This window comes from Zootoca vivipara, chromosome 2, assembly GCF_965207765.1.
Source record: "Zootoca vivipara chromosome 2, rZooViv2.hap1.1, whole genome shotgun sequence".
Lineage (NCBI taxonomy): Eukaryota > Metazoa > Chordata > Lepidosauria > Squamata > Lacertidae > Zootoca > Zootoca vivipara.
In genome coordinates this window covers 112,806,881-112,822,050 of record NC_142584.1, presented here as the reverse complement: position 1 = coordinate 112,822,050, position 15,170 = coordinate 112,806,881, and the positions used below count along the sequence as shown (strand labels likewise).

General features: G+C 49.0%; 1 protein-coding gene across 3 annotated transcripts; it reads right to left on the bottom strand.

Annotated features, from left to right (window-relative positions):
• Window positions 1-2,288: 2,288 nt before the first annotated feature.
• LOC118081215 (uncharacterized) lies at window positions 2,289-13,638 on the bottom strand. 3 transcript variants are annotated; one of them, XM_088663507.1, is made up of 6 exons: window positions 9,965-11,134; window positions 8,634-8,748; window positions 7,345-7,490; window positions 6,918-7,044; window positions 5,790-5,999; window positions 2,289-3,584 (listed from the first exon to the last, which is right to left on the bottom strand). In XM_088663507.1, exons 1-6 carry the CDS (start codon window positions 11,045-11,047, stop codon window positions 3,103-3,105), a joined length of 2,163 nt encoding a protein of 720 aa, XP_088519633.1. In that variant the 5' UTR covers window positions 11,048-11,134; the 3' UTR covers window positions 2,289-3,102. The 3 variants fall into 3 exon arrangements, with proteins under 3 accessions (XP_088519633.1, XP_088519634.1, XP_088519632.1); XM_088663508.1 differs by lacking the exon at window positions 2,289-3,584 and adding an exon at window positions 13,500-13,638 and having other exon boundaries at window positions 4,764-5,999; window positions 9,965-10,799; XM_088663506.1 differs by lacking the exon at window positions 2,289-3,584 and having other exon boundaries at window positions 4,764-5,999; window positions 9,965-11,143.
• Window positions 13,639-15,170: the final 1,532 nt, after the last annotated feature.

Here is a 15,170-nt window from a genome sequence, read left to right as displayed (position 1 = left end):
GCGTCATATGTGCACGCTTGGGAACAAACAAATCAAACAAGAACAAACATTCAACTGATGCAGCCTCCACAAAAGGTAAGACAATATGCCCCTGCCTCCATTTCAGAACTGGAGTCTTATTTTTCTGTAATCTCGCAGTGAGCCTTTACAAAACAACAGTGCTACACTCAGAGTTTATTATTAATTAATAATTAATTAATTTTTATTCACTTTCAAAACCTTAACAAATGCAACAAAACGTAACTTGGGGGGTTCCCCTCCGAGAAAATAGGAGGCTTGTCAAAGGAGAAATAAAGGTCACAAAAGTGCAAACCAGAACAGGTCGTGCCTTTGAGGCGGCCTTCTCATAAGATCTTCTCGAGGCATCTATAGGATGAATGGTTGTCAAACATGCACAGAAGGATAATGGATCGGGGAATCCGAGATAAGGTGCCAACTGTGAGGAATTATTTCTCCCTTATCTGTGAGGTAAGATGGCAGGGGCTTTTTGGACCACAATGTTCCCCCACTGTTCATTTGAGAGCACAATCCCTAAACCAGTGGTTTCCAACCAGTGTGTGGGGTGCCTTGAATGATGGTCAGAGGTGCCACGGACAACACTGGTCTCTGGCCCTCTTTCCTTCCCTTCCTCCTTGGATGCCCTCTCATGTCTCTGCTTCCCAGGCCCATGTGGGGCAGTGTGAGGAGGCACCTCTCTTTGGGACGGAGGGCAGCAGCTCAGAGACCAGGGGAGGCAGCAGCGACTACCCGGAGGACTTCCAAGGAGAGGGGAGAGAGAAAGCCGAGTCTCCCCGTCAGCTGTAGGGCAGTGAGGGACAAGGCGGCGGACACAAGTCCCACACTGCTGTTTCAGGCATTGTGGAGCTTGCAGGCGCCCAAGCCAGCACGTCACTCCCAGGAGAGTTGTGTGGCTCAGGCGCACAGCAGGTCCCGCAGTAAGTGCTGCCCCCACAGTGTGACGGCCAGTGCCCCCCTCCCCAGCCAGCTATGCCTCTGGGAACACTCCACAAGAGAGCAGAATTAAGCACTCAATGGCAAACCTTCAGAGGCCATAAGCTTTCTGTTCACCTGTGACACAATGTCTGGCTTTAAGAGGATGTGCATAAGCTGGTTAAAGTGAAGCCATGGCCATGGACTGATTAAAGCTGGAGATGGAGGGAAGACCCTAGACCAGGCACCCCCAAACTTCGGCCCTCCAGATGTTTTGGACTACAGTTCCCATCTTCCCCGACCACTGGTCCTGTTAGCTAGGGATCATGGGAGTTGTAGGCCAAAACATCTGGAGGGCCGCAGTTTGGGGATGCCTGCCCTAGACCCATGCTGTGGGGCCTACAGTGTCGGCAGAGCTGTTACTGCCTCCCTGCTGCTAGATGTTCTGCTTTCAACAGCAGCTGCAGGAATTCCTGCAGTGGGATATATTACATGTTCTCAGCCCTGCTAAGCATCTTCTTTCCCTCTGGATTCTCTGATGTGCAACAAGCCAATGTGCAAACCGGTGTGTTTTAAGTAGGCACAGAAAAATAAAATGAAGTTGGGATGAAATGCCTCCACGGAGAAGGTATTCCATAAGGACTAGAACAGTGTGTTCCTAACCATGTCAGTCCTACTGAATTCAATGGGGTTTATGTCCAGGATAAAGTGGGGTTGGGATTGCAGCCCAAGTTATGCGATTTATAGCCACAACTACAGTATTCTGTTTATGCATGGCTTCCTCGCCAGTGGTAAGCTTTTAGTTTCAGCATGCATTATGTATATTGATGGGCGGGGTATAAAATTATTGATATTATTATACGTATATGGGTAACTGGTGCCTTGTGACTAACACATTTGAGACTTAAGAGTCTAACTGAAAGTGGACATAGTTGTTCTTTACTACGGTCTTTCAGAGAGCTTTTTGAGGCCTAATGCTGGCTACTCCCAAAGGGAATATGGCCACTGGTACAGGTGTGGTGGGGGCCTACACAGCGAACATGCTGCCCCAATTTGAACTCTTCCCACCCTCAGAGGACGCAGGCCTCGGGAGCGTCCTGCGAGTTCTCTGGTGTCTTATCAAAGCATCTCTCTGAGAAAAGCCCTTCCCACATTCGGGGCATGGGGCCAGTTCCCCATCCTCTGGTGCCTTGTTAAACCTCATCTGGAAGTGAGAAGTGAGAAGTGAGAAGGGGACAACTCAGAATCAGACTCTGGGAATTGTACATCAAGAGGTCAGTACAGACCTCTGGACTGCCAAAAGACTGCCCGCCCCCCCAAAAAACTTCAGTTCCCAATGCTCCTTGAGGAAAAGCAATGACAAGTAGAATGGTTTAATCCCAAGCAGTTTGACACCTGAGATATTCCACTAACTATGTCCCAGTATGCAGTTTTTAACAAGTATGCAGTTTTTTGACAAGATAAAAAAAGGTTTCTGGAACTTCCTTCACTAGGAGAGACTGCTGCTGAGGAGCTGTGGGCAAAAACAGTTCCCAGTGGCCACCCACTTGCTATCAAGAGTATCGAGAAAGTGGAATCTGTGGTGATAGGATCTGATGGCAGGCAATATTAAAGGTGCTCTGGTGCTTAACCAATCTTTTCTGGCTTTTCCTGCCCTTGTGGCATTTGTAAGGTCTCTTGTGAGTGCTCTGATGAACTTGAAACAGTTACTCTCTGCTATGGGTCCTCTGATGGCCCATCAGGTGCTGTCGCCGCCTGAAGCTCTTATCGCACTCGGGACATTTGTACGGTTTCTCTCCCGTATGGATTCTCTGATGAATCTTCAAGTCCCCACTCTGACTGAAACAGTTGCTGCAGTGAGAACATTTGTACAGTTTCTCTCTAGTGTGGACCCTCCGGTGTCTCCACAGGTTTTCTCCCCAGCTGAAGCTTTTCCCACACTCAAGGCATCTGTAGGGTTTCTCTCCAGTATGAATCATCTGGTGCTTAACTAAGTGCACTCTCTGCCGGAAGCTTCTCCCACACTGAGAACATCCGTATGGTTTCTCTCCCGTATGGATTCTATGATGTCTTGCTAACTCTGCTCTGAAGGTGAAGTTTTTCCAGCACACAGAACATTTGTGGGGTTTCCTTCCTGAATTATTGTTCCGATGTCTAGGTCTGAAGCGTTTCTCATATTCGGGGCATCCATGGGAGCTGTCTTCTGTGCGGCTGTCCTGGTGTCCAACAAATTCCTCTGTCCCACATAAATTTTCCCCACATGCAGGCAATGTATGCTGTTTCTCCCCCCCTAAGTATTCCCTGTAGTTTCTCAAGGCAACATACCGACTGGCTGTCTCTCCCTGATGTGGGGCACTCAGAAGGGTTCTCTGACTTATATTTTCTCCTGCAGGGCTTTCCACTGTCTGTGGCCACTGCTGAGGTTTCGCTAACAGAGACTGCAATAACTCCGGAGAGGCCACTGCATTGTGTTTCTCTCTTCACCGGCTGCTTCTCCTGTTGCCCTTTGGAATTATTTTTCTGCTCAGGAATTCCAGGTGTCACAGCTGAAATATCCCAGCGAAATTCTCCCGCTAACTCCCTGTGCATTTCTTTCGGCAAATTCTCTCCCAACTGGGATTTCTCCATCTTCATCCAGCACCTGTCTTGTTCACCTGAAGAGAGAGAGAGAGAGGGGAATTTTGTCCAAGCTCTGGTCACCTCTTTTCTAGACTCTGGCAACCTCCTCCCTCCTGGCTTTCTCTGTTCTGCCAGATCTCCCTTTCTAGGCAATTCTGAATCTTCTCTGCTACACTCAGCTTTTTCTCTCAATTTCTAGCCATGTATCACCACTCTCTCCACAAGTGAGGTTCTCCTCTTCACTCGGTTCTGCTCCTGGGGGAGGTGCCTTTTGGGACATCTCTAAATTAAGATGTTAAATCCAAGTGCGCCTATTCGGGTCTGCTTGCACTAAATCCGTGTCAACTTGTCGCAGAGGAAAGTCACCTTCCACACTGAAAATGAGACCGTCCCCTTCCATTCTGTCAGCCATTATCTCTCATCACGGCTTTATAAAGGGGCAAAGACATAAGTTCCAGGAGTTTTGCTTTCTGAAGGAAACATGATACCTCTGGTTCCTCAGTAGGTTTCAGCGCCCCCAGAAAAAGCAATTCCTGGGGTACATTGGGGGTAAATGAGGAAAGCAACTATGCATTATAGTTTGTTCTAAAGGCTGGTATCAAAAGCCTGTAATTTTAATTAAGTCCACAATGCCAGGTGACAGACGTTTTTTAGGATTACAGTCTAAACCTGTCTACTTCTTCCTAATAGCTAAAGTACTTTATGGATAAACGGTTACGTTCATAGGGGCCAGCAACAGCAGTTTGACTGGCTAAATCAGCTGTGGGGAACATTTGACCCTCCAGATGTTGCTGAACTCCAACTCCCATCATCCCTGGCAATGTTCAGCAACATCTGGAGGGTCAAAGATTCCCCACACTTGGACTAAGCCCCACTCCCAAGCGTTCCGTCTAACACAGTAGTCTCTCTCTCTCAAATATGGCTATTTTGGCTTTTTAAAAATACAAAACCAGTTTCAACTAATCACAAAGAAGATATATTTGGGGCACTGAAGACCCTGATCACCTGCCCCCTTTCCATACTATCAGCCATGTCTCCATATTATGGTTTCCCTGTTGAAATGAGAAGGGGACAACTCAGAATCAGACTCTGGGAATTGTACATCAAGAGGTCAGTACAGACCTCTAGGCTGCCAAAAGACCGCCCTCCCTCAAAAAACAAAACAAAAAAAACCACTTCAGTTCCCAATGCTCCTTGAGGAAAAGCAATGACAAGTAGAATGGTTTAATCCCAAGCAGTTTGACACATGAGATATTCCACTAACTATGTCCCAGTATGCAGTTTTTAACAAGTATGCAGTTTTTTGACAAGATAAAAAAAGGTTTCTGGAACTTCCTTCACTAGGAGAGAATGCTGCTGAGGAGCTGTGGGCAAAAATAGTTCACAGTGGCCACCCACTTGCTATCAAGAGTATCGAGAAAGTGGAATCTGTGGTGATAGGATCTGATGGCAGGCAATATTAAAGGTGCTCTGGTGCTTAACCAATCTTTTCTGGCTTTTCCTGCCCTTGTGGCATTTGTAAGGTCTTTTGTGAGTGCTCTGATGAACTTGAAACAGTTACTCTCTGCTATGGGTCCTCTGATGGCCCATCAGGTGCTGTCGCCGCCTGAAGCTCTTATCGCACTCGGGACATTTGTACGGTTTCTCTCCCATATGGATTCTCTGGTGAATCTTCAAGTCCGCTCTCTGACTGAAACAGTTGCTGCAGTGAGAACATTTGTACGGTTTCTCTCTAGTGTGGACCCTCCGGTGTATCCACAGGTTTTCCCCCCAGCTGAAGCTTTTCCCACACTCAAGGCATCTGTAGGGTTTCTCTCCAGTATGAATCCTCTGGTGCTTTGTTAAACCTGCTCTGGAAGTGAAGCTTTTCCTACATGTGGAACATTCATGCTTCTTCCTTCCTGAAGGAACATTTTGATGATTCTGCAGCCTGCATCTGAAACTTTGGCCACCCTCAAGATTTTCCTTGGGTTCCTCTTCTGTGCAAATATTTTGGTGGCCAACAAAAGAGCTTCTTCCACACTCAGCAGGTGAATGTTGTTTCCCTCCTGTAAGCATCCCCCAAGGTTTACAGAAGCAATGCTTTGTCTGGCTTTCTTTGCCCCACGGAGGACGTTCGCTGGGGTCCTCCCCAGGGTGACTCACAACAAGCCCTGACTTGTCGTTGCATTTCCTCCCGTACCCAGAAAATGGAAGCTTTCCCCCCTCTATGGGCCCTGAGGAGGTCAGGATAACAACACCTGGAATAAGTTCTGTGTAGTCGTTGCGTTCTCCCTCTCTCCCCACTCGCTTCTTCTGTCGCCCTTTCCCCTCACATCGCTGCTCATGAGTTTCAGACGTCAGAGGAAAATCCCACTGAGGTACTTCTGCGCATGCCCTGTGTATGTCCTCTGGCGATGTCTCTCCCCGCTGAGATGTCTCCTTCTTGATGCAGCAACTCTTTTGTTCACCTGAAGAGACAGAGAGAGGGGTTTTGACCATGCTCTGGTCTTTTCTAGATGCCTGCAACCTCCTTCCTCTCCTCACCGTTTGCCCTTCCGCATCATCGAAATATATCTGCTGATCCCAAGCTTTATTTCTCTCTCTCTCCCTACCCCCAGCCAGATATCAACCCCTCTCCTGACATCCCAGGCTGTGTGGATTGTTCGCTTAACCCAGGTTGGTTTGTGGCCTCTCTAAATAAAGGGAATAAATACGGCTATTTTGTTCTATTTGTACAGAAACTGCTTCAGCTAATCCTGCACGGAAGGAATTTGGGGCACTGAACGCTATCGGGCATATCTCACACGATGGCTCCTGTTTTGAAGGGGCAAAAGGGACACCTCACACTCAAGTCCTGGGAATGGTGCTATTTGAAGCAAACCAAGGCCTCTGGCTTCCCAAGAGTTTTCAACACACTCAGAAAAAGCAATTCTGTCATCCAGCCTCTGCTAAAAAACCTCCAAGGAAGGAGAGTCCACCACCTCCCGAGGGAGACTGTTCCACTGTCCAACAGCTCTTACTGTTATTCCTAATGTTTTTGTATTTATGACTTGTACTGCAGTACATAGAATTTCTTCCTCTTTCAAATTCCAAAAATGGCAGGTTGTTTACAGGACTTGAGCCAGGGGCGTAGGAAGATAGGAACGGTGGGGGCAGGCCACCCCGAGCAGCACGATCTCAGGGGCGCCATCGCAGCTGCCCGCCACGCCCCCAAAACGCGCGCCATGCCCCCCAGAATGCGCGTCACGCCCCTCTGGGAGGCGCACCACACCCCCGGAACGTGTGACACACCCCTCCGGGAGGCGCACCCCACCCCCAGAACGGGCGCCAACCCCGCCCCCGGTGCCGGCGCATGAAGCTCCGCCACTGATTTGAGCGACCCTTACCAAAAGACAGGACATTCCCATCGTCCTCTGGCAGGACTTGCCAGAACGTAGTCTGTTGGCCTGGCTGTGTTGGAGTCCTTTCAAACATGTGCAAAGGCACGCCTGTCTCCTTGGAGTTTGGCAGTCCCTGGAAACATAAAACACCCCAACACCGCCATCAGATGCAGTTGCATAAGAAACATTGCCAATGCACAGAATCATGATAATGTCCTTCCCGCCCCCCCCCCCCGCCCCACAAAAAAACCCCAGACCCATTAAATAAGAGTTTCAGCTCTCAATCCACTTTAGCTGGGCTCGGAGAGTTGGACACGACTAAACGACTAAACAACAACAACAACAACAACAACAACAACAACAACAGGGCAGAAATGCCCTGAGGCAGAACAAGAGGGAAAGCAGCAAACTGGGGTAAAAGCGAGGCTTTTACCTCCTCTACTTGCACACCGAGACCCCGGCCACAGGAAGCATTGCTGTGCTCTCCAAAGCCCACCTTGCTCAGGACAACTTCAGCCATCTCCCGTCCTTCAGGAGGAAGCAACAAACCAGAATTACTTGAGCTTTTGATGTCATCACCTGCAAAGGATGGAAAGGACAATTTCAGAAGGGAAACCTGGCCACCCCTTCCCTTGGAGGTTTTAGGCAGAGGTTGGATGGCCACCCGTCATGGATGTTTTAGTTGAGATTCCTGCATTGCAGGGGGCTGCTGGACTAGATGACGCTTGGGTCTCTTCCAACTGTACAACTCTATAACTGGATGCCAACAGCTCACGTCATGCCTAGCTACAGCATCCTACAGAGGACCTGCCCTCCAAATTCTAGTACTAGATCAAGTCACAATCATAGAATCACAGAATCAGAGAGTTGGAAGAGACCACAAGGGCCATCCAGTCCAACCTCCTGCCGAGCAGGAAACACCACCAAAGCATTCTTGACATATGCCTGTCAAGCCTCTGTTTAAAGACCTCCAAAGAAGGAGACTCGACCACACTCCTTGGTAGCAAATTCCACTGCTGAACAGCTCTTACTGTCAGGAAGTTCTTCCTAATGTTTAGGTGGAATCTTCTTTCTTGAAGTTTGAATCCATTGCTCCGTGTCCGCTTCTCTGGAGCAGCAGAAAACAATCTTTCTCCCTCCTCCATATGACATCCTTTCATATATTTGAACATGGCTATCATATCACCCCTTAAGCTTCTCTTCTCCAGGCTAAACATACCCAGCTCCCTAAGCCGTTCCTCATATAAGGCATCGTTTCCAGGCCTTTGACCATTTTGGTTGCCCTCTTCTGGACACGTTCCAGCTTGTCAGTAAAATTGACTAGAAAATATGGAAAACCTGGGCCAGACTTGAATATGCAGTTACAGTATTTGGATGATTGGTACTTTGTGGTTGCTTCGTCTGAGCATACAACAAATTACTTTGGCGAGATGCTAGTTTTGGCACCTCTGAAGCGAACTTGCGCTGTTGTGTAGAATAGGGAAATTCAACAGGTGCAGTGTTTCATCATCCCTGCATGACAAATCTCACCTGCCAAAATCTCATCACCAGGCAGCTTAAAGGCACAAGAGACTTCTGTTACACCTGGTTGTCCAAACTGTACCACTAATACAAACGGTGCAAAACTCTTAGGTCCCCATCTCTTCCTTGGAGTAAGCCCCGACTTACTTCTGAGCAGACACGGTTAGGACTGCGATCTTAGTCGCTCTTGTGAATCCTTACCTAGCAAACTGATCTCCCCATCTCTGTCTTTGTAGATCCGTCCTTGAGCAACGTCCGATGGCACCTCCTCTGCATCCACAGAATCCACGCATGTATCCTGCATCGGTTCCTGAAACTACAAAGAGCAAGTGGTAGGCAAAAGAGACGCACTCTGCACCCATCCTATTCCATTCCAGGATTAATTCAACTAGCAGTGGTTTGGGGGGAGCAAATAAAGCTCATTGGCTCTCATGAGATTGTTCCAAGGCCAAGCAAGCTATATAACTGTGAATACTGCATAGGGTTGGCAAAACAGCACAAACACACACAGAGCCAGTGTGGTGTAGTGGTTCAGAGCGGTAGACTCGTAACCCGGGGGACCGGGTTCGCGTCTCCGCTCCTCCACATGCAGCTGCTGGGTGACCTTGGGCTAGTCACACTTCTCTGAAGTCTCTCAGCCTCACAGAGTGTTTGTTGTGGGGGAGGAAGGTAAAGGAGAATGTTAGCTGCTTTGAGACTCCTTCGGGTAGTGATAAAGCGGGATATCAAATCCAAACTCCTCCTCCTCCTCCTCCTCTTCTTCTTCTTCTTCTTCTTCTTCTTCTTCTTCTTCTTCAGGTGCGGGTTCACATCCAATGCTAGTCCTACTCAGAGGAGACACCTTGAACTTAATGAGCATAGCTGACTTCATTGGGTGGAATTCAATCACATTCAACCTGGAGAAGATCTACTCAAATTAATAAACATGACTAAGGTCCACCTATTTCAGAGGCTTTGCTCTGAGTAAGCCCGCGTTTACCACCCTGCATGAGAGATCTGCCTGCACAAGGATTTCTGCTTGGGCAGTGGGGCTTCCCCAACCCCCTCTGTGACCCTCCACAATTGGTTCTGGAGCGGGGAACCTGAAAAGCTTAAGCCAATGGAAAGATCAGAAGGGGACAACATTGAAGACCTCCATGCTGTATTGCCATGCTGGGGAAAGTGACAAATGTGGCCTTTCTGTCCTGTGTTGCAACTTCTAAAGGCACAGTTGCCCTGCCAGTAAGAAAATGTGGCAAATTTGCATTTACGTTCCAGGGTCAATGTAAGGCTAACACAGCAATCCTAAACTAGAACTCTGTGGGGTTTACTTGGACTTACAGCCCAAACCAACACTTTTTTAAATTACAAAACAAAAATGCTGACCTTTTTCCCCTCTGCCTGTCTTGCCAAAACCCCACAGGAATGTTCCCCAAATTTCCTGGCTGGAGTCATGAAAAGTTAACACTCTTTTTCAGAGGGGATACATGTAAACACTTTGCACATGCCTAAGACACATTCCGTGTGTCCAGTTAAATGCATTATTTTCCCACCTGCCACTCTTCAGCCTCAGCCAAGTCTTGCTGGCTGGCTATCAGGAACTCCTCTGCCAGGGCCACAGCCTGCGAACACGACTCTGGTCCTCCTGCTCGGATCCAGCTCTGCAGCTTTGGAGGGAGGCTGGCCAGGAACTGCTCCAGGACGAGCAGCTCCAGGATCTGCTCCTTGCTGCGTCTCTCCGGCTTCAGCCACTGGTGGCAGAGATCCTGCAGCTGCAGGTGGATCCTCCGGGGGTCTTCCACCTGCTGGCAGCAGAAGTGCCGGAAGTGTTGGCGCTCAGCCTCCGTCCTCAGGGCGGCCCCTCGCAAGATGGCCGCCTTCACCTTCCGATAATCCTCTCTGTCTCCGGCTTCCAGGCTCCGGAAGGCCTCGTCTGCTTCCCCGCTCAGCGCAGGCAGGAGCCGGGCTGCCCACTCTCCTCTGGGCCAGCGGCAGGCTTTGGCCACTTGCTCAAAGGAGGCCAGGAAGGCCTTGGCGTCTTCCCAGGTGGCAGACTCAGTCGTCTCTGGGGGGCTTCTGCCTTCTGGGTGAAGGGTCTCCAGGGTCTTCAGGAACTGCTGCCACTGGGCTTCCCATTGCTCTTGCCTCCCCTTGCCAGGTCCCCCTTTGCTGCCTTCAGACGTTCCACATCCTGACTGCTTGGTCATATATTCAGAATAAACTGCTCTGATAGGCTCTGTTGCTCCTTCTGATCCCGCTTTAGGTTCAGTGCCTGCATATTTTTGCTCTATCATCTTCATTCCAACCCTTTCAGCTAAAAAGCTGGCGATAAACCTTTTGGCTTTTTGGTTCCAGGGGAAGGAAGATCCTTGCCAGTTCTTGATATTGCTGGAAACAGAGAGATGGTTAGTCCAAGGAGCTCTAAGAGAAGAAGGTTCAGATCTGATGAAATTTGCTTGGTGACAAAAGAGCTGCAATTGGCTGAGGGGACCCCAGTAGTCTGAAGACCCTGGGGGTCTTCCTGAGCTGAAAGGGGCGTTTCTACCTGGGCTAAAGAGACACACAAACACACACACAATGGAGTCAAGGAAAACAAACGCAAAAAAGTGGTTAGCAATCAGGGTGGGGGGGCACATTCAGTATTAGAAACTGAGATATGAAAGCTAGGAGCTAAATGGCTGCTTAAACCTAGGTTATGGGCGCAACAATAGAATGCCTAGGCGGTTTTTTAAATAACAAGAATACAAAGCTGAAAATGAATGAACTGCAGCTAAATATTATGTTCATTTTTCACATTGTCCAGTCCTTCCCCTGTCGTCATCCCCCCCAGCCACCCCGTAATATTCTTAAGAGGGTCTCTTCAGGGAGTAGATGGAAGTGTGGAGGCAGAAAAATGTCCTCCTTTCCTTCCACTCTGCAGTTTTAGTCTGAAATCTGCGCCCAGAGCTCAGAAACTGCTCCCTGTTGTATAATGCACCTAGAACAAACGGGGCACATTCTCTAGTAAAAGTGGACTATCAACTCCCATATCAATAGAGAATCATAAGTCAGAAGGGATCTTGACGGTCATCTAATCCAACCCCCTGCGATGCAGGAATCTCAGATAAAGCATCCCTGATGGATGGCCATCCAATTTCTGCTTAAAAACTTCCAAGGAAGGAGAGTCCACCACCTCCTGGAGGAGACTATTCCACTGTCAAACAGCTCTTACTGTCAGAAAGTTTTTCCTGATGTTTAGTCGGAGTCTCCTTTCTTGTAACTTGAAGCCATTTGTTCGGGTCCAACCCTCCAGAGCAGGAGAAAACAAGCTCGCGCCATCTTCCATGTGACAGCCCTTGAGATCTTTGAAGATGGCTATCTTATCTCCTCTCAGTCTCCTCTTTCCCAGGCTAAACATACCCAATTCCTTCAACCGTTCCTCATAAAGCTTTCTATACATCACATCACTCTTTTGCTAAGGCCCTGCTTGTGCGCTCCCTTAAGGCAGCGTTTCCCAAACTTGGGTCTCCAGCAGTTCTTGGACTACAACTCCCATCATCCCTAGTTAGCAAGACCAGTGGTCACGGATGATGGGAACTGTGGTCCAAAAACAGCTGGAGACACAATTTTGGGAAACGCTGCCTTAAGGGAAGGAAAAGTACCTTGCAGAAAACCTCGTTGTTCATTTTATTTCAGAGTTAAAAGTTGAGCAGTGAACTTCCTGGTTCATAGATCTAGTGTGGCTAACAGGCTAGATCAGGCCTGATCTAGCCTGTTAGCCACACTGGCTGTTAATGCTCCCATTAAGGTACAACTGTAGTTGTTTATTTCTTTAGTGTCTGATGGGAGGGCATTCCACAGGAAAGGCGCCACTACCAAGAAGGCCCTCTGCCCAGTTCCCTGTAACTTCGATTCTCGCAGTGAGGGAACCGCCAGAAAACCCTCGGAGGAGGACCTCAGTGTCCAGGCTGAACAATGGGGGTAGAGATGCTCCTTCAGGGCCATTTAGGTCAGCACCAACACTTTGAATTGTGTTTTAGAAACGTACTGGGAGCCAATGTAGGCCTTTCAGGACCAGTGTTATGGTATATGGTCCCGGCAGCCACTCCCAGTCACCAGTCTAGCCACATTCTGGATTACAGTCATACCTCGGTTTAAGTATGCCTCGGTTTGAGTATTTTCAGTTTAAGTACTCCCGCGGACCTGTCTGGAATGGATTAATCCACTTTCCGTTACTTTCAATGGGAAAGTTCGCTTCAGGTTAAGTACGCTTCAGGTTAAGTACGGACAGGGCCGGCTCTAGGTAGAGCCCCGGTGGTGCGGTGCGCCAGGGTGCCAGGCTGGTAGGCAGGGCGCTGCACGGCGAAGCCGCGCGGAAACCATGCTCCGCTCTGCGAGGGCGGGGGCACCGGAGCGATCTCCGCCCCTCAGCGCCAGGGTGCCCGACCTGCTCGAGACTGCCCTGAGTACGGACTTCCAGAACCAATTACACTCATACTTAGAGTTAAGTACGCTTCAGGTTAAGTACACTTCAGTTTAAGTACTCCACGGACCGTCTGGAAAGGATTAATCCACTTTCCATTATTTTCAGTGGGAAAGTTCGCTTCAGGTTAAGTACGCTTCAGGTTAAGTACAGACTTCTGGAACCAATTGTGTTTGTAAACCGAGGTACCACTGTAGTTGGAGTTTTCGGGTCACCTTCAAAGGTAGCCCCACACAGAATGCATTGCATTTTGAGAGGAGCAGCAGCAGCAGCAGCAGCAGCAGCAGCAGCAGCAGCAGCAGCGAGCCGTTTGCAGGAACATTATAATAAAAATCTGGCGTTAATATCCATTGCATATTGGCGGTGTGGGGGGTGGGGCTAATCTGAGCAACAGCAGCTTTTAATTATAGGCTTCTCCCATAATCTCGGGTCAAGGGCGGGCTGAGAGTAACTGGCGACAACCCGTGGTTGGAGCAACATACTAGTACCTGGGGGACCTGTGTTCAAATCCCTCCACTCGGCCATGAAGCTCACTGCGCTCAGCCTAATCTGTGTTTTCCTATCGTAAACCGCCCTGTGATCCTCGGACGGAGGGAGGCATACTAATAATACTAATAATGACCTACCTCTTGGGGTTGTTGTTGTGGGGGCCAAACGAGGAGGTGGGTGGGGACGTGTGCGCCACCTTGAGCTTCTGGGAGAGAAGAGGTGGAGCGGGACTGCAGCAAAGAAACCCTGCGACCTACTTGTTTTTATTGCTTCCCATACTACGTACGCGGAGAACTGAGGCGGGGGGGGGGGCGACTTAAAGTGGGGCAGCCGGCGGCCACGTGGGGCTTCTACGATTAACCGCGGGGCTTCCCACGTGCATATTTGCACAGTCCCGAAAGCGACAAGGAGACACGTGTGCGTGTGCGTGTGCGTGAGAGAGAGCGGGAGAGAGCCTGGTGCAACTCACTTCTCTAATCGATCCGCTTTGCTGCTGCTGCTGGGGCGCCTATGACGCTTCCCCGGACGCTAAAATCTTCCGTCCCCGCTGCCAGCCCCCCCTTTTCTCCACCCCACCCCTACCTAAAATGCTCCCTCCGCCTCTTCTTCTTCTTCCTCGGTGTTTTAATGGCGGAGCAGCAGAGGCAGAAAGACGCTCCTCCGACCGCCCCCTGTTGAAGGACTGGGTGGCTACAGGAGAAATATTTCTTATAAAGCAAAGCAAAAAAAACTGCAGACGGATGTCACTGTGCATATTTGCTTATTCCCTGCATCTAAATATGCACATTTGCTTATTCGTTGCATTGCTGCGTTTTATATACTGTAAAGCGCCCTGTTCTCCTCGGGTGAATGGCGGGCGTTAGGGATTTAATACACAACGACAACAATCGTAATCCCCAGCTTTTTCAGAAGCTCAAAGGTGACGCTCGTAGTTCTCTTACCCCCCGCTTCGTTTAATCCCTAACAACAACCCTGTGAGGCAGAATAAAAAAATTCCTTCAGTAGCACCTTAAAGACCAACTAAGTTTTTATTTTGGTATGAGCTTTCGTGTGCATGCACACTTCTTTAGACACACAGAGAGTGGCTGGTTGGCCCAATGCCACCCAATGAGCTTCATGGTCGCATCAGGGGATTTGAACCCCGGTCTGATGCTCTGACCACTATCACCTTGGACTAGGCGGCAAGTATTGTTGAATCCAGGGTTGTAGTGAGTGAACCTGACCAGGATCTGGCAGTCCAGGAGTAAAGACACATTAACCTTTAGATGACCTAAGCACTGTGGGTGTGGGGTTGGACTAGATGCCCCTTGGGGATCCCTTCTTGGGGATCCCTTCTACACAGTGTATCTGAAGAAGTGTGCATGCACACGAAAGCTCATACCAATGACAAACTTAGTTGGTCTCTTAGTTGGTTAGCCGGAATTAAGATTGCCGGAAGAAATATCAACAACCTCAGATATGCAGATGACACAACCTTGATGGCAGAAAGTGAGGAGGAATTAAAGAACCTTTTAATGAGGGTGAAAGAGGAGAGCGCAAAATATGGTCTGAAGCTCAACATCAAAAAAACCAAGATCATGGCCACTGGTCCCATCACCTCCTGGCAAATAGAAGGGGAAGAAATGAAGGCAGTGAGAGATTTTACTTTCTTGGGCTCCTGGATCACTGCAGATGGTGACAGCAGTCACGAAATTAAAAGACGCCTGCTTCTTGGGAGAAAAGCAATGACAAACCTAGACAGCATCTTAAAAAGCAGAGACATCACCTTGCCTACAAAGGTCCGTATAGTTAAAGCTATGGTTTTCCCA

What these genes read in the sequence shown, in the direction of transcription:
- LOC118081215 (XM_088663506.1), bottom strand. Translation starts at nt 11,047, where the DNA reads ATGTGCCCCCCCACCCTGATTGCTAACCACTTTTTTGCGTTTGTTTTC. An exon ending in CTGAGGCTGAAGAGTGGCAG is followed by an intron (nt 8,749 to 9,964) that starts GTGGGAAAATAA and finishes TGCTCTTTGTAG; the next exon opens with TTTCAGGAACCGATGCAGGA. An exon ending in TGGGAATGTCCTGTCTTTTG is followed by an intron (nt 6,000 to 6,917) that starts GTAAGGGTCGCT and finishes CTGTCTCTTCAG; the next exon opens with GTGAACAAAAGAGTTGCTGC.